The following is a 17,247-nucleotide window of genomic DNA, read 5'->3' as shown; positions in this document are numbered from 1 at the left end:
ATCTCGCTCGTGACCGGAGGTCGCGATATCCCACCCCCCCCCCCTCCCCGCAGTGAGTACGGCGCTGGGTTTTGCAACAGCAGGAGAGCGGGAGGGAGGGAAATTACCGACGGGGGGGGGGAATCTGGGGGTCCGAGGATGGGGGCGGCGGGGGCACAGCGATGTCCCATGGGACCCCTAGGAGCCCCCGGAGGGGACACTCCCCCCTCCAGCGCCCTCTAGAGGACGGAGGGAGTCCTGCACCCCCTCCCCCCCTCCCCAAGGACCCCCTCCCGCAGGGATCCAGCCCCGCTTCCATCCCTCGAGACCCAACCCCACTGCGTCCTGCTGGGCTGGGATGTGAGCCTCAGAGCGGAACCCCATCCAGTCCCCCATCCACCCCCCTAAAATCCCCATCCCCAGCGGTTCAGTGACCTCCCGGTGCTTTCCACTCGTGCCGTGAGTTTGCAGTGCTCAGCACCACGTGTCTTTTCTCTCTCCATCGCAGCGATGTCAGCCAACAACGCGGCACCGGCACGAAAAGAGCTGCAGGTAGGGCTATGGGGAGGGTCCATGGGCTGGGGGCACTGCGGGGTCCCATCTCACTGTTCCCTGTTGCCATCCTACAGCAGAACGTGGTGGGGAGGGTGGCCAGCCTGCCCTTGGTGAGCTCTGCCTGCAGCATCGTGTCCAGTGCCTACAGCTCCACCAAGGAGAGCCATCCCTACGTCCGTTCCGTGTGTGATGCTGCTGAGAAGGGGGTGAGGACTCTGACAGCAGCAGCCTTCAGTGGGGCGCAGCCCATCCTCACCAAGCTGGAGCCACAGAGTGAGTGGGGCACCACGCAAGTCTGGGGATGGGGAGTGTTATGGGGTTCCACATCTGATTATTTTTTTGGGGGGGGGGCTTTTAGTATCCACTGCTAATGAATACGCGTGCAAAGGGCTGGATAAGCTGGAGGAGAAGCTGCCCATCCTGCAGCAGCCCACTGAGAAGGTAATGTCCCTATAGGGCAGGCCTGAAGAAGGGAACCCCACGTGCACTGGTGGGACAAACTGCCCCGTTCTGTGCTCTCCAGGTGGTGGCAGGGACCAGGCAGTTGGTGTTGTGCACAATGATGGGCGCGCGGGAAGCAGCGAGCAGTGCTATGGGAATGGCCTATGGGGCCGTGAAGGGCAGAGTGGAGAAGACACGGAGGATGCTGAGCTGCAGCGTTGGCACTGTTGTGGGCACACATCTGGGTCAGCTGCTGGCAAACGGAACCGACACAGTGCTGGAGAAGTCGGAGGAGCTGGTGGAGCATTACTTGCCTGGGGTGGATGAGGAGCCAGGTGGGTGCCCACTGCCCTGTGCTGAACCATCTCCTTCTTTTTACGGGGTGTAACCCCCAGTTGGGACTGAACCCCATCCCCAGGGCTCAACACTGCTCTGGTACCGTGGGAGCTGGGTGCCACGATGGGGGTGTGGGCACTGAAAATCCCACCTGCAGAGCAGCCTTCACCCCTCTGCCAGGGCAGCGTTGAGCCTCGCAGAGCCACCGTGACCCAGAGGATGTTCCCTGCATGGGGAAACATGTAGAGCAGCAACGGGTGAACTCTCACCTGGAAAGCAGAGAGCAAATATAGCCCTGTGCCACCAGCCTGCGTGAGCTGGGTATTTATAGCTCAGCACAGAGCAGTGGTGGGCAGAGCTGGCGCTGTGTCACCGCAGAGGTGACCGCAGGGGCGGAGGGGACACCTCCAACGACTGGGTGCCAAACACCCTGCGCTGTGACACAGGGCTCAGGGCACATCCTCGGGGATGCTCTGCAACCCGTGCAGCTCTCACCATCACCCTGCAGCAGGTGGCACCGAGGTGACCTCGAGGGAGCAGCGGCGGAGGCGGCAGAGCTGCATGGTGCGCGTGGGCTCACTTTCAGCCAAGCTGAAGCACCGCGCGCTGCGGAGGTCCTTGGGTGAGCTGCAATGGGCCCAGCACAGTGCACAGCAAGCCCTCAGCCGCCTGCACCGCATCATCGAGCTGGTAAGGCTGCAGCCATCCCCACATCCCCACTTAGATCACAGCGGTGCACTCTCGGTGCTTTCCATCCATTAGATCCAGCAGGGCCGGCACGGCGTGGACGGCTCATTGCACAGCGCCCGGCAGCACCTGCACCACATGTGGCTGGAGTGGAGCCTGCAGGATGATGCACCCATGGAGGACAAGCAAGTACGGGAGGGCCTCTCCTCAGCAAGAGGGGTTGGGGCTGTGCCTGCAGCTCTGCCTTGCTGCTTTCCAGGTGGAGGTGAGGACCATGGCCATGCTGCGAGGGCTCCTGAGGCAGCTGCGGGCTGCTTGCGCCCACCTCCCCATCCGAGGGCTGCCGAGCGGCGTGCAGGACACAGTGGGGCACGTGAGGCACGGCGTGGAAGGATTGCACAGCTCCCTATCCCGTGCTTGTTCCTTCCACGACCTGTCAGGCATGGTGCTGGAGCAGAGCCGGCAGCGCGTGCTGCAAGCGCAGCTGAGCATCGATGAGCTCCTGGAATACGTGGGGCAGCACGCAGCCCTGCCGTGGATTGTGGGACCTTTTGCTCCCGTCCTGGTGGAATACCCGGAGGATTGTCCCATCGAGATGGCTAAATGGAATGGGTGTGTTTGTGTGGGGCACGGGGTGAGCACTGTGCCTGGTGACTGCGTAGAAAGAAGCCAATCCCAATGGGGCCAGCAGCAGGATGGATTCGATGACCTGGTGTGGGATCTGTGATGCAAGCAAGGGGATGGTGGCACGTGGAAAAAAAAACCCCAGATGGCATCAGGATTCCTTATCTTAGCAGCTTTCCGAGCACGCCAAAGAGAGAAAAACAAACCAAACAATCCCGACCCATCGCTCTGTGCCTCACATTGAGTTGGGGGAGGGAGGGGGGGGACACGTAGAGCCGGGTTCGGCTCCATCCGGTGCGGAGGTGGCCGAATGTCCCCGGACTGTGCCCCGCCGTCGGGTGGCAACGGACTTCGGCCCCGTTATCACCGTCTCCGCTTCCCACGGTGCGCGCGGGGCTGTGCGGGCATCCTCACGTCGGGGGGCAGCGAGGGGGGGTGGGGAGCGTCTGACAGCCGTGGGTAACGCTGGGGGGGGAGGAGAGGCGGGGGGGAAGGGATGGGATTGGGAGGCGTGGAACTGCGCGTTCCGCTGGGGAAGAGCTGCGCCGTCGGTCGCTGCTCTCGGGCCGCCCCCGGTAGGGTGGGACGCGGTCACATGCGCACGGGGCGGGACCCGGGGCCATAAAAGCGAAGGGGGGAGCGGCCTCGAAAGGAGCGTCGTGGGTAGCATTGAGCTGGTGAGTGGGGCGGGGTGGGGGGGTGACCCGGTCCGAGTCCGGAGCTGCTGTGTGTCCCCCACCCGTCTCATCCCCTCTGGGAAGCAGCCACCACCGCTCCGTGCTGGGGGTGGGCGGGGATCGGACCGCCCCGTCGTGGGTGGGAGCTTCGGGGGTGAGCGGTGTGCGGAGCGGGACCCCCCCTGTCCTGGGGTGTGCGAGTCCGGGGTTCCGCTCCTGGGGAAAGGAGGGGATCGCTGGGGTCGGGGGGCGACGTGGGGTTCTTTCTTCCGGGGTATTCATTCACCCCCCCCCCCTCTACCCTCACCGTGCAGATTTTTGGGGGTGCTGCCCTCCCGCTCTGCCCCGCCATGGCCGCCAGCGAGGATGGCACAGCGCAGCCCAAAGCTGAGGAGCAGCAGCAGGTCAGTGGGGCCGAGGGAGTCGGCCTGCATGGGGATGGGAGCTGCGGGCACCGGGGGCGGGCGGTGACCCACCCCATCAGTGACCCCATTCCCATCCACGAGGGACCACGGGCTGCGTTTTGCTCTCACCGCTCCCCATTGTCGTGCACAGAGCATCGGGACGAGGGTGGCCAGCCTGCCCCTGGTGAGCTCCGCCTGCGGCATCGTGTCCAGTGCCTACAGCTCCACCAAGGAGAGCCATCCCTACGTCCGTTCCGTGTGTGATGCTGCTGAGAAGGGGGTGAGGACTCTGACAGCAGCAGCCTTCAGTGGGGCGCAGCCCATCCTCACCAAGCTGGAGCCACAGAGTGAGTGGGGCACCACGCAAGTCTGGGGATGGGGAGTGTTATGGGGTTCCACATCTGATTATTTTTTTGGGGGGGGGCTTTTAGTATCCACTGCTAATGAATACGCGTGCAAAGGGCTGGATAAGCTGGAGGAGAAGCTGCCCATCCTGCAGCAGCCCACTGAGAAGGTAAGGTGGGGTGCGTGGTGCGTGGGGATCTGCCCCAGTGCTGCCTACCAGGGCTTTGTCGTTCCCACCAGCTCATCTCAGACACCAAGCAGCTGGTGACATCCACAGTGACGGGGGCCAGGGATGTCCTGACCTCCACTGTGGCCGGAGCCAAGGATGCAGTGAGCAGCCGTGTGACAGGAGTGATGGATATGACCAAAGGAGCCGTGCAAGGCAGCGTGGAGCTGACCAAATCAGCGGTGAGCAGCGGTGTCACCACCGTGATGGGCTCCACCGTGGGCCAAATGGTGGCCAGTGGGGTGGGCTCTGTGCTGGACAAGTCTGAGGAGCTGGTGGACCACTACCTGCCTATGACAGATGAGGAGCTGGGTAAGGATCTGATGGCAGTGTGTAGAGATGGGGGGGGGGGGGGGGGGGGGGGGAGTCAGTGTGGGGAGAGCTCACGCTGGCTCTATGTGGAGGTCAGTAGTGGGGCAGGGGCCCAGTTGATGGATTCCTTTCCTCTAGCTAAGCTTGCCACGGCTGTGGAGGGCTTTGAACCAGAGCAGCAGAAGAAGCAGCAGAGCTACTTTGTACGCCTGGGCTCTCTGTCATCCAAATTGCAGCACCGTGCCTTCCAGCACTCCCTGGGCAAGCTGCAGAGCGCCCGTGCCAGCAGCCAAGACGTGCTGGGCCAGCTCCAGCGTGCCCTCGACCTGGTAGGACCATCCCCATCCCCACCCCCACCACTGGGCTGGGATCAGCCACCCACCCACTCTTTTGTCCATACTGCAGGTGGAGCATCTCAAGCAAGGCGTGGACCAGAAGCTGCAGGGAGGGCAGGAGAAGCTGCAGCAGCTGTGGTTGGAGTGGAGCACCAAGCAGCCCAGTGGCAGCAAGGAGTTGGTGCCACCAGCAGTAAGCAGAGGGCAGGAGGGTCCCCATTTCTGCCCAGGTTTCCCTGCGGTGCTCACCCCCTACTTTTTGTCTCTGCACAGACAGTGGAATCAGGTGTGCTGGCCCTTCTGCAGGGCTTGGCTCAGCAGCTGCACAGCACCTGCCAGCCCTTGGTGTGCAGCCTGCAGGGTCTCCCTGCTGGCATCCAGGACACGGCAGCACAGGTCCGACACAACGTGGAGGAGCTCCGTGCCAACCTGACTTCAGCCACGTCCCTGCAGGAGCTGACAGGCAGTGCAGTGACACGGGCACGTGCCCACGCTACCAAAGCCCGGGAGCTGATGGATGAGCTGGTGGAGCACGTGGCACACAACACACCCCTGTCCTGGCTGGTGGGGCCTTTTGCTCCATCCGTGCAGCAGGGGCAGAGCGTGCAGGAGAAATAGCAGCACCTGGGATGAGGATGGAAGTGTTCCAAGCTGAAATCAGAGCTCCTACTAACCCATCCCTGCCCAAGTACCCATTAACTTCCCTCCCTGACCATCCCAAGTGCCAGCAAAGTGCCTTAGCTTCCCCCAGTGCCTATGGCTGCTCCAGCCCTTGTTGGCCAGCTCTCCATCTTCTCTAGCCTCCACTTGTCACCTCTGGTGCCTTCAGGCCCTTGCTCTTCCCATCTTTGCAGCTGCGTCTGCCCCCAGTTGTGGTGCCTGTGGGGAGGGGGCTGTGGCTTGGGGTGGGTAAAGCAATAAACTCAGTTTAGTTTTGCAATGGTCTAAGCCTTCTTGGGGGAACTGGGGCTGGTAGGGGTGGGAACCTCAATTTCACCTCAGGATCTGCCCTGCTTATCTTCTTGCTGCCACTTAAAGTCCTTCCTGGGGCCTTTGCTGGAAGGAGGAATGAGGGCACGTGGTCCTGTCTGGTCTTCCAGGGGTGGGGGCTGACGATAATGGCACCAGCAGGGGGTACTGAGCTCCATGCTGGGTCCACCACCACCAGTGCTGTACAGAGCCCAGGGCTGAGGGGTTGAAACTAGAAAATCATTATAGTCTGTTTCAACCCAGGCCATTCTATGATTCTGAAGGTCAGGGGCTCTCAGGGAGTACAGACCTCTGGGTCTCATTTCCAGTACCTGCCCAGATCTGGTCCACAACATGTATCTGACTTTTAGCTCACCCGTAAGTGGTGCTCACAGAAGCCCCTTGCTGGGATGATGCACGGTTTGGCCAATCCAAGACCTGACTTCCCAAAAATTGGGCAAGAAGGAAGCAAGGTTTATTTGGGTTTTGTTTATGGAAGGGTGGAACATGAAATAAACCCTGGAAAAGAGCACAGACTCCCCAGAGTATGGTTACAGCAATACCAGCCTGGGATCAGGGCACACCACCCTGTGTTGGCACTGCCTGAGCCACGGCCCAAACAGGACACGAGGACACAGCATCTGGTTGAGCTGGGAACATCTTTATTTTGTATGTACAAAAGCTTCAGATTTCTTGCAAAAGAGCAGAAAGACGGACAGACAAACAAGATGCTGCCCAGCACAAGGCAGGATGCTGCCACTGATGAGTCCCCCAGCCAACACAGGGGAGAATACACAATTTCACTGTGCTTACCCAAAGGCAGATGCCAGCCCTGCTGGAGTGGAGGGACCAGGCTCCAGCAGCTGCAACCACAGGAGGGAGAAAGGGGCTCAGAACAACAGAGTGAGGATCTGCCACTGAGGGGAGAAGTCCTTCCCTAGTGGGGCTGCACTCAGCACCAGCACTGGAAAATGAAGAAGGAAGGGTGGGAGCACAGCCAGGCCCCACCATCCCCCCTTGGGGACAGCTGTGGAAGGGACAGGGCCAACTCTGGGTGTTCAACCCAGCTCAGGGCCCAAGGGAATAGGGAGCCTTGAGGATTTGCTCTGGTCCCAGCCCTGGGCAGGGACAAAGGGATGAGGGAGGCTCCTGCCCACCCTTAGTCACAGTCAACGATGCCTTAAGAAAAAGACACTATGGCTCTTTGTGGTTTTCATTAAAAAACCCTTTATATTCATTTCATGTCGGTTGAAATCACAAGAAATTAGGTTTGAGGGGGTTGGGGGGAGGAAGAAGGAAAAAAAAAAAAAAAAAGAAGGGACAAATACAGACAAAACAGCACAGTCTCCCCCCACGTTCAGTGCTTTCACGGGGTCGGGGGCACAGGACAAGACCTAGGACATCAGCTACTGTGTGACTTAGTGAAGTAACGCAAAGATGGGCAAGGCAGAGGCCGGTCTCCCTTGGGAACAGGTTGTGTGGCCCCTCCAACATCCTCCTGCAGGCAGTCCCACGTGCTCAGCTCTCCTCATCCTCAGCTCTCCTCTGCATCATCCACAGACTCTGACTCCCCACGAGCCCTCTCCCGTTCGGCGCTAGGATAATCCTGCACACTGCAAGGAGAGCACAGGCACCACCTCAACAAATGTCTCCTCTCTGCCCTGACCCCCCAGCATCCCCTTCCCAAGCTAGGAAAAGCCCCACAACCCATAAAATCCCCCAGATGTGGCCAAACAGGAGCCCAGCTTCATGCAGAGTTGAGGCTGGGTGTATGGCAGATGCCAAGGAGCTCCTCTCTGCTGCGTTTGCCCTCTCTTCCACTCACTTGTTATGGGCCTCCTCGCTAGGTGCCTCTGGCTCTCCAGCTCCTGGCCCTCGGCTTTTGTCTCTCTCCTGCTCCTCTGTGCCCTCCGTTTTTTGGGACAAGGATTCGCCATTCACAGGACCTGACAAGTCTGCAGAGAAAAGACAGGCTGGGACACTTGGGCTCTTGGGGCAGTTCTCACTCACCCAACCCAACCCCACCTCACTCAAGAGGCTGGGCACCACCAGGACCAGCACAGCAGGTTGTCCTGGTACACAGCCAAGCCCACAGCATGGGTATCCCAACTCTGGCCTGACCAAGACAGCTATAAGAATCAAAGACTCAACTGCCCAAGCCCAGAGGCTGACCTCAGCATAGATTTTCCCCACTGTCCCCTCCAGGAAAACTCTTACGCCATTATTAGGACGTGCTCAGCCAGGGACTGACTGCTGGGCTCGCAGCCATGAGACAAAGGAAGATCACAGCTACCAGCTGCCTGTGCAACAGCCCCTCCAAGGGTGTCTCCACATTCCTTCATCTCCCTGGTGCCCTTGACCACAGCTCAAAGAGTGAGCCTGGCCCAAAAGCTGCCCCAGAGGCACTCAAAATCAGGGCGTGGACACTGAGGTTGCCCTCTGCTCTTACTGCCACGAGCGTTTGATATTCATCCCACAAAGCCTCATTTAAAAATGCAGTCCCTAGACTCTGTGGGGGAAGCTGGTTTGAAACTGCCCCTTCTCCAGACAGCTCCGCAGCCTGACATGAGCTAGACAAAGGTCCACAGGGGGACCAGCTGTGCCCTGAGCACAGCCCTGGGATTGCTACACACCCAGACAGAGCAGGGAACCACCCTGAGACGTGCAGGGAACATTACCAGCATTCATTTCCTCTTCTCCCTTCTCATTCTGTGTCTCCCCTCCTGACAGCTTCTCCTGGCCTTTCTCCACATCCCCCTTGTCCTTCTCAGGTCCAGCTTTGTTGGCTTTCTGGATTGCTTCCATCTTTGGTCCTAGGACACGTGACTTCAAGCGGGTGTAGACTTCAGCAGCTTTCTCCATCACGTCCTTGTTTGCTTTATAGCGACGGATCTGCAACAGAAACAGGGACAACCTTGGAGCTGTAGTGCCCTAAGCAGGTTTGTGCCCTCCAGTGGATGTTCAATCCTCCACCTGCCATACCTTCTTTAGAGTAGCCACCACATCAGTGTGTTTCTGGAGGATGTGAGAGGTGACCTGGAGTGCACCCAGCTCCTCTAATGCATTCAGGCACCGCTTGATGTCCTGCAAGGATGGCATCAAGATCAGAAACTGCCTGGAAGTCTCTCTGTGGATTACATCTCTCTCTGCACAAGCAGCAGGGGGAATAAATTGGGAGCCAGAGGGACTTCATTTGCTAAACCCCTATGGGGTTTTTCAGCAAAACTCTGGATCTGTCTCAAGGGAGACACCAATCCTAAAGCCCTCCAGTCCCAACTCCACTTGCTCAACTCAGGTGAGAGAACAACCACCCCCCACTTGTGGGGACAGGAATGGGAATGACAGAATCATCCCTGCCAGCTCCCAAGGGAGCAACCAGGGCAGCCTTGAGCTCCCAGTGGGCACCCAGGACCAGCACTGCTGTGAGCACAGTTCCCTCACAGCACCCACTATCAAGTCATCTGCCTTGAGCAGCTGGCAAGGCCTGCATGGTGGCCAAGGACACAACCAGGGATCTCCCAGGCCAGGCCAAATGTGTTCGAGCACTCACCGGGTTATCCACCTTCAAGGCAAACTTGATCTCACTGTGAAGTTTCTGAAGTTTCTCTTCAACTGTGGGCTCTGGAGCAGCAAGAGACAGAAAAACGTAACAGGTCACCAGTATGGAGCATGCCACTACACAGGACATCTCCCCCAAAAGGAGACTGGTTTTTTCTCATGTCTCCAAAGCTGAAAGCAGCCTCAGGGGCTTCTATGAGGAGAATGGGCTGAGGTGTGCCAAAATTAGCAGGAATCTATGTAGGAAAGTGGTCTCTACACACTCTGTAAATAGTTTTCAATGTGATGCAGGGACCACAGCCATGCTGGAAAGGTGCAAGCATAGCCACACTGATCCCAACTTGACAGAACTCTCCCCCAGCTCCAGTTGGGAAAGGAACCAGCCCTGGCTCCCTTCTGTAACTTCTCTCAAAAGCAATTGCTCTCTCACCCTTTTTCTTCTCCATTCTCCTTTCAGGGATCAGGTCAGACTTCTTCCGGCCTCTTTCCACTTTCAAAGGTCTGTGGGTAAACAAAGAAAGAGGTCATTCAAGGGATGCCTGCAGGTGAAACCACCTGCCTGTTGCTTGGCAAGCAAGCAAGGTGACAGCTCATGCCAGTGCATCCTCCAGACTGTTCAACAGCATGAGCCCTGCCACACTCCACCCATGCTTGCAGACACATCTCTGAGATCACACAGGCAGGAGCTTTGAGACAGCAGCTCCCCCATGCTCCAGCTTTCCAGAACTGCAGAAAGGCAGAACTCAAAGCAAGGTGTCTAGGGATACCCCAAGGATCTTCCCCTCTGTGGGTTGGAATAAAACAAGGGAGCTCAGCCTGGTGCCCTCCAGACACCTTCATCAGCCCCTTCAGCTCTAGGAGAAAGGAGAGGAGAACCCCCCCCCAATGGGTGCTGCTGTCACAGACAGCTCCACAAGGATGTCCATCCCCACTCCAGGGTGTCCTCAAAAGGGACTGGGCACCAGCAGAGGAGATCTGTCCCCAGAAGAAAAGAGCACTGAGTGCAGGGAGGGGAGATGCTGACTTGTTTCGTGGTTTCTCCTCTGCTCGGCCTCTCTTCTCCTTCTGATTTGGTTTCCTTGACAACTCTGAGGGCTGCTTCTTCACTGGTTTCTTTACCTGAAAGGAGAGAACAATGCAGGCAAAAGCAGATTGCAGCAGACAACCCCCCACCCCATCCCAATCACTGCAAAAGGGAGACAGTGCCATGGCCCACTCTGATCCTCCCAGTCCCATATGGGGGTGATCCAGAAAATCCAACAGCCAGCACCCATGATATCACTGCTGCAAGCCACAGGCAAGCAGCACCATTGGTCTGGGTGCAGGGCTGTCCCTTGCACAAGATGAAAAAAGACTTGGGTTACAGCATAGCCATCTGCTGCTCCAGAAGTAAATATGCTGGTACTTAAAACAGCCCACCAGCCTGCAATACCTGGCTGCCTGTGTGGGCAGAGCCACACTTCCTTTCACAACTCAGATCTGCATGATGCTTTCATAGCCCAGCTCTACACGGACAAACAGGCACTAGAATGAAACAATGAGCCTTCCTCTGTCAGTGAGGAACCACAGCTGCCAAAGGCCCTCTGCAACCTTTCTCAGTGCTTCGCCCAAGCCTTGCTAACCCTTTCCATTATCTGCAGAGCAAAATGATGATTGTGGTGGGAGTGAGAGCATCACAGGGATGTAAGCTGGATGAGGGCTCCAGAGCCCAGGGAACAGCTGCCTAGAGATACATCCCTTTCCTGCAACTCCAGTGTAACAGAAGACCAAGGCAGCAGGTCACTGCCGCTCCTGGAAGCACCTGTTGACCTAACAAGGAGAGAGGGTGGGTTGTCATTTGACACCAGCTCTCCTCTTGTACTCACCTCTTTCTCCATCTCCAGCTCAGAGTCTGAGGAGGATGGGGCCTTACCCCGGCCTTTTCTGCCCTTTTTGGCCACTTCATCATCTGCACTACTGTCGCTGTCTGAGTGCATCTCCTCGCCCTTCTCTGCTTTCTCCTTCCTTTTCTCTTTTTCCTCCTTCTCCTGCTCCCGGAGCCGACGGATTTCTTCCTCTTGTTCCCTCTTCCTCTTCTCTTCCAGCTCCCGTCGCCTTTCCTCATCTCGCCTCTTCCATTCACTGATACGGTCCACATCACTGTCACTATCACTACAAAAAAAAAAAAAAAAAAAAAGCGTGTTTGGAAGCCTTGTTGTGAGAAGTGAAGCCAGGGACTCCCCCCCAGCCCAGTGGGTGACAGCATCCCAATCCCACTGCAGCTGATCTCACCTGTCGCTGCTGGAGCTGATAGGGACACGCTCAAGTTTTGGTTTCCTACCACGGGGTTTGGGAGGGGGTTTCTCAGCTGCAAGACAAAGAGAAGATGTTCAGCAAAAGCCCTGGTAGCTTCTTGTGAAAACTGCCCCAAATCAGGGGGTGCTCAGACATGCATTAGATGCTGCCCACAATAGAAAGGGACGCCAGAACCTCAGGAGCACCCAATTTCCCGTGCTCTCCAGTATCCTGAAGAAGCCAGCAGTGGCTCAGTTGCAGTAGGTGAAGTCTCCTTGGTGTTACCTGGCTTTCTGCCCCGTTGAGGCTTTTTAACAGACACATCAGAGTCTGAATCGGAGTTGGAGTCTGACTTGGTCATGTCCACAGTCGCATTTCCCATTTCTGAGTCTGAGTCCACTTTGGAGTCAGAATCGGAGCCAGACTCCACTTTCTGTAGATAAAAAGCAGGGTTGGAGGTGGGAAGCAGGAGCAGCTGACATCCCCAAACACAGCATTGCAGGGCCCAGCCAGGTCACTGAGACAAAAGCAAGGTGTCACAGCCCTCCTGCCCCAACACAGCAGCACAGAGCTCAGTCTCCCTGCTCAACTGAGAAGCCACCCATTGCACCTTCCTAGACAGTGATGGCAAAAGCCAGCTCCCTCATCACCCAGGGAGTCTGGAGGAAAGCAAAGTAGCAACATATAGGGACAAACCACTTCAGGAGTCTTTTTACCTTCTTCTTCCTTCCCCCTGCAGGCATCCTCCGGGGAGCCCTGGCCACTGGCTTCTTCTCAGGAGTGAAGTCCTGAAGGAAAGCCCAGATATTAAAAAATGGGGAAAGATTTCATAAAGGTGAAGCCAGTCAGTTCCTCCAGGCCCTGATTCAGTGCCATTGGCTCCACAGATGGTGCTGCTCTTCCAATAGCATCCCGCCAGCCTCCATACAAGCTTACCCCAAACCCTCTTACCTGGTCACTGTTTTTTTCTGACTCAGAAGACGTTTCCGAGTTCTCTTCTTCTGTCAGGGAGGGGCTGCCCTGATCTTCACTTGAAGATTTCCGAGGCCTTTTTGCCACTGGCATCTGATACTCGAGAAGCAACAAAGTGAGAAGTCCACCCCCTTTCCTCCCACAGCAGAAAGGGAGGAAGAGGTTGCCCAGCTCTACCGGATCAGCCCCATGGGAATGGCTACATGCACTCAGAAGAGACGTGCACCAGGATTTGGCCACGCCACCACTTCACAAACAAAGCACAACACCTGCAAGACCCCTGAACACACAATGGGCCCCACAACCACATTACAGCAACCCCCCCATTCTGGGACAGCCTCCCAACCCCACTGCCTCAGCCCACACTCACTTTCATTGCCAGTGATTTTCGTTTGAGCCCACTGTGGTCACTGCCTCGATCTGAGTCCTCATCACTTTCCATTTTCTCTGTGGTGACTGCAGCCATGGCAGCATCTTCCTCATCATCACCAGCATCACTTCCCCCCATCGGGTCATTTTCGGGGATGTCACTGTCAGATGAGCTGGCAGGCTAAAGACAGTGGAAATAACAATGATGTTATTGCACCAGCAGGCCTGTGGTGCACCAGGCTGGAGAAAAGGGGCACAAAAGGGTGACAAGCAACGAACAGCAGCATTGAGCAGAGAGGAGCACATATAGAAGAGCACAGATAAGGTCCCCAACAGGAGCCAGGGCCCTTCAGCATGGTTCTGGGGCAGAAGGACAATATCACACAGCCCTTGGATGAGCGTGCTCTTGACCCCCTTCTAATCTCCCTGCACCCCCTTCCCCAAGACCCCTTCCACACCACCCCGAGACCACCAGAAAGACCTTCCCTCCAGCTCCCTTGGCTCAGCTCCACCTACCACTTCCTTGCTCCCCTCCCCAGCATCCTCATGCTCTGCCAAAGACCCCTGGAGAAGCCTGAGCTTGACATCCACCGTGGGTGAGTGGACCCCAGCCTTCTCTGCTTTGCAAGTGCCAGAGAAGCAGGGCTGGGTGGTGTGGTTCAGTCCTTCCTCCAGCAGCTCATTTCATGCCAGGCCTCTTCCTTCTCACACACCTTCCCCATCAGAACGGCCTGTAAAAGGAGTCCAGCACAGCAGCCCTGCTGTCGCCCAGTTGGGATCTCTTCCATGCTGTTCCACCACCCCACACAGGGAACATCTCCCAGCTTCTCATCAGCCCATCATGAGGTTCCTCAAACAGGCACATCGCATCCAAGGGGAAGAAAGCACCTGAGCTGCTTCTTCTGGGCTCTTCCATTCTTTTCACAGACAGCAGGACCCGTTGACCCTAGAGCTGAGGTTCTTCCAGCACTGAAGCCTTGCTGCTGGAAAGACTCTCATCATTTTGACTTTTCTTGACACCTTGCTTCACTTAGGTCTCAAAACCAAAAAGCCTCTACTTCAGTCTCTTCTGTGAGACCTGTGGCCTCGTCGGGATCTTTGCCATGGCCTCAGTCACAGCAGACCCTTCAGGAATGAGTTTCTTAAGTCTGCTGGAAGTTCACAGTGGTGCTGAGCAATCTCTTGAGTAGAAGGTGCTGCCTTCCTCACCATTGCCATCCTCCCTCCCGCCACTACATACAAGCCAAGTTGTTCTCCAGGTTCTCAAAGATCTCCAGGGTCTCACCTTATCTACAATTGCATCCTTGGGTCCAGCCTTCTCCCACAGCTACTCAAACCACAGCTCCTCTCCTGCAATGCCAGCAGCACATCTGAGCCTGCCTACCTCCAGACCATCTCGTCTTCATAGCTCACCTTTAAAAACCTTCCTCTGCCTCTTCAGACCAACTGCCTATGAAGCTGCTTTGGACGCCTTCTTTGAAGATCGCTATACAATAAATTGTATCATACAATAATGGTTACAAAATGCCCTTCGTACACATGAACAATTGACAGCAAAGAGCCATTCCCCAGCCTGCTCTGAAGGAGCAATCAGTGGCTTTTGGCTCAGGACCTTGGAAATGGATGAAGAGAGGGACTGCACACAGGTCCATGAGCCAGGGACCAGCAAGCTTCCATTCTCACTCTGACAAAGAAATCCTCTGTGGCTTTGGGCAAGGCACACACAGCACATCCCTGTCTCGCCTCAAAGATGGGGCAGAGGTGCCTACCTCGCAGAGGACAAGGAGGGCCGACTCACCGAAAGGAGAGGCAGGAAGGGGGAAGCTATTTCAACCCGAGAAAGCCAATCTGCGAGATGGAAGCGCAGAGACACCACAGCAGTGACAAGCAGAAAAAGGAGGAGAGCGACTTGGAGGAAAGGAAAGCTGGAGGCAGCCCGGATCCTTGCTGACCCCCCGCCACACGAGGCCCACACTCACCGGAGGGGCACTGTAACTGGCATGAGGGTTGTTCTGGATTTCCCATAATCCCTCGTTGAAGCCTTTTCTCTTGTTTGGTTTCCCATATTTGTCCTTATACTTTTCATAGGGGAACAGATCTTTGGGGCCCAAAAAGGCGCTGGAGAGAAACAAAGCAGAGGTGAGCCCAGAGCAGAAGCAGCAGGGCAAAGCCCAGAGAGGGGACGAGGCAGCGCTTACGTCTCGTGAGTGCCGAAGAAGAAGATGGGGTACTTGTTCGGCGGGGGTTTCACAGCACCATCCGCGATGTCATCGATCTGAAAGGAAACCCAAAGCAGGAGGTGGTCAGAGAGAGCGGCTTGGGCACATCCTCTGCAAGGCACATTAGCCCCGGCTAGCAGCGTCGGACTCCAGCACACACACACACTTGGAGGCAAGCATGGCAACAAAGCACCCGGACAGGGAACTTGCTACGCACAGAGTCCTAATGCAGCATTATGGCCAAGCAGGAGCTCTAGAAGAGGAACAGAAGGGATCCGGCACAGACGCTTTATGGCTATAGCTGGGCACGATGTGCCCCTCGTCAGGATGCGTGGGAAACCCCCTCCAAGCCCAGGGGTGGCAGCTCCAACAGGTGGCCTGAAGGTCCCTCCTGGCTGCAGACAGGCCACAGGCAAAGCCCAGCCACCAGCAGGACGCACGGGCACCCCAGTCTTCTTCCCAACACGCCGCATTGGCTCCGGTGCCCTTCGGTCTGCTCCACATGGTCTGGGCTGGGGCACAAGCAGGAGCCTCGGGGGCCCCCCAACACGCTGGGGAGTCTTCGGGAGGAGAATTCCCAAAGGAGCAGCCAGCTAAAGCAGGAGATGCTGTGAGCAATGCGAGCGCCCCGCTGGAAGGGCCGAGTCCTCTCGGCGCCGGGCCCCAGCCCCACGTTGGTGCAGGGCTTGGCATCCCAGATTTCCTGGCGTGGTGCAACCAAGCAGCGTTGTCTCCAGCACCCCGATCCTGCACAGCACCACTCACCATCGCACCGACCCACCGAGCCATCACACCCTTAGCACTGCAGAACTCTAACTGAGCCCTGCATGCCCCGTGTTGGCATTGTCATTCAGGATGGAGATGCACAGCACTGCCCACCAGGACGGCCATCCCCACCACGTGAACTTTATCACCCCTCACTCTGCCCGCAGCACAACAGCACAGCTCGCTCTGCTCCTGCACCTTGAGAGCTCGCAGTCCCCTGCACGCATCAGTGCCACCTCAACGTGGCCCAGCAAAGGGCACTGCCCCACAGCAGCTCTGCCCCCATCCCTCCTCCTGTTGTCCTCTGAGTTTGCAAGGCTGTGCAATGCGGTGGAAGGACGAGGCTGGAGATGGAAGGATGGGGCAGGGGATGGGCGCCGGGGGTACAGACCCAGCAGGAGCCCAGCAGGGCAAAGGTCTGTGAGAGTAGGGCAAAGCGGGGGCCTTTCTTGAGTGGTTCTCCACCTCGGCCAGGGTCTGGGCTTGGCCCATGTGTCAATACAGGAGCTCAGCTCCCCGCTTGGGCTCAAGTGCCAGCGTGGGACCCAAGCATCAGCACGGGGCCTCAGTTCCCATTCAGCCCAAGCATCAGCGCGGGACCACAGGGCGGCGGGGGCACAGGGCACCAGGGGTGACCCAGACACGGGAGCAGGGCAGAACGGGGGGCAGAACGGGCAGAACCCCAACCCCGGCCGGGATCAAACCGCGCTGCGGTGCCAGCGCGGGTCCAGCCGGCCCCGCTGCCAGCAGAGCCCCGCTGCCCAATGCGGGACCTCGGCTCACACTCCGCCCGAGCGCAGCGCGGGCTCGCAATGCCGGCCCGCCCCGATCGCAGCCCCGCTGTCCCCGCGTCCCGCCGGGCTCCGTTCCGCTGCGAGCGGCCGTGAGAAACCCGCGCTGCGGAGCGCGCTCCGCCCCGAGCCCCGCCGCCCCGGGGCAGCCCCTCCCGAGCCCTTCCCCTCGCGAAGCGGCCCCGCGGGCTCACCCGGGCGGGCCAATGCGGGTAGCCCTTCATCTTGGCGAAGACGAGATCTCCGGGCTTGAAGCTGTGCGGCATGGCGGCCGCGGGGCGGGGCGGCGGCGGAGGCCCAGGCCGCGGGCAGCAGCAAGCAACGGGGCGGGGACGGCCCGGCCCGGCCCGCAGGATGTCCCGCCTCTCCCGCAGATTCGGCTTCTATTGGTTGCTAGCAGTGCCGCTCT

At 58.0% G+C, this 17,247-nt stretch overlaps 3 protein-coding genes across 7 annotated transcripts; 2 read left to right on the top strand and 1 right to left on the bottom strand.

Moving 5' to 3' along the window:
• The first annotated feature begins 33 nt into the window (after positions 1-33).
• On the top strand, positions 34-2,859 carry LOC116235841 (perilipin-3-like). Of its 4 annotated transcripts, XM_090126120.1 has the most exons (8): positions 34-52; positions 488-531; positions 609-807; positions 893-975; positions 1,058-1,310; positions 1,820-2,001; positions 2,074-2,187; positions 2,258-2,858. In XM_090126120.1, the coding sequence occupies exons 2-8, from the start codon at positions 490-492 to the stop codon at positions 2,723-2,725; spliced, it is 1,341 nt and encodes a 446-aa protein (XP_089982246.1). In that variant the 5' UTR covers positions 34-52; positions 488-489; the 3' UTR covers positions 2,726-2,858. The 4 variants fall into 4 exon arrangements, with proteins under 4 accessions (XP_089982246.1, XP_031460116.2, XP_089982247.1 ...); XM_031604256.2 differs by lacking the exon at positions 34-52 and having other exon boundaries at positions 376-531; XM_090126121.1 differs by lacking the exon at positions 34-52 and having other exon boundaries at positions 396-531; positions 612-807; positions 2,258-2,859.
• Positions 2,860-2,960: 101 nt separating this feature from the next.
• On the top strand, positions 2,961-5,861 carry LOC116235843 (perilipin-3-like). 2 transcript variants are annotated; one of them, XM_090126126.1, is made up of 8 exons: positions 2,961-3,006; positions 3,614-3,703; positions 3,855-4,050; positions 4,135-4,217; positions 4,289-4,586; positions 4,725-4,915; positions 4,992-5,114; positions 5,195-5,861. In XM_090126126.1, exons 2-8 carry the CDS (start codon positions 3,650-3,652, stop codon positions 5,537-5,539), a joined length of 1,290 nt encoding a protein of 429 aa, XP_089982252.1. In that variant the 5' UTR covers positions 2,961-3,006; positions 3,614-3,649; the 3' UTR covers positions 5,540-5,861. The 2 variants fall into 2 exon arrangements, with proteins under 2 accessions (XP_089982252.1, XP_031460123.2); XM_031604263.2 differs by lacking the exon at positions 2,961-3,006 and adding an exon at positions 3,145-3,299.
• A 1,239-nt stretch (positions 5,862-7,100) lies between these two features.
• HDGFL2 (HDGF like 2) lies at positions 7,101-17,192 on the bottom strand. Its single transcript, XM_031604252.2, is given in 17 exon segments — positions 7,101-7,426; positions 7,428-7,503; positions 7,716-7,845; positions 8,569-8,782; positions 8,873-8,974; positions 9,441-9,511; positions 9,879-9,949; positions 10,473-10,567; positions 11,314-11,599; positions 11,720-11,795; positions 12,008-12,155; positions 12,439-12,510; positions 12,674-12,787; positions 13,065-13,244; positions 15,043-15,181; positions 15,262-15,338; positions 17,033-17,192. Coding segments are annotated over 17 exon segments (1,941 nt in total). The 5' UTR covers positions 17,105-17,192; the 3' UTR covers positions 7,101-7,408.
• Positions 17,193-17,247: the final 55 nt, after the last annotated feature.

Source organism: Phasianus colchicus, chromosome 28 (assembly GCF_987193195.1).
Source record: "Phasianus colchicus chromosome 28, bPhaCol1.hap1.1, whole genome shotgun sequence".
Taxonomy (NCBI): domain Eukaryota; kingdom Metazoa; phylum Chordata; class Aves; order Galliformes; family Phasianidae; genus Phasianus; species Phasianus colchicus.
This window is presented reverse-complemented; position numbering and strand designations above follow the sequence as displayed.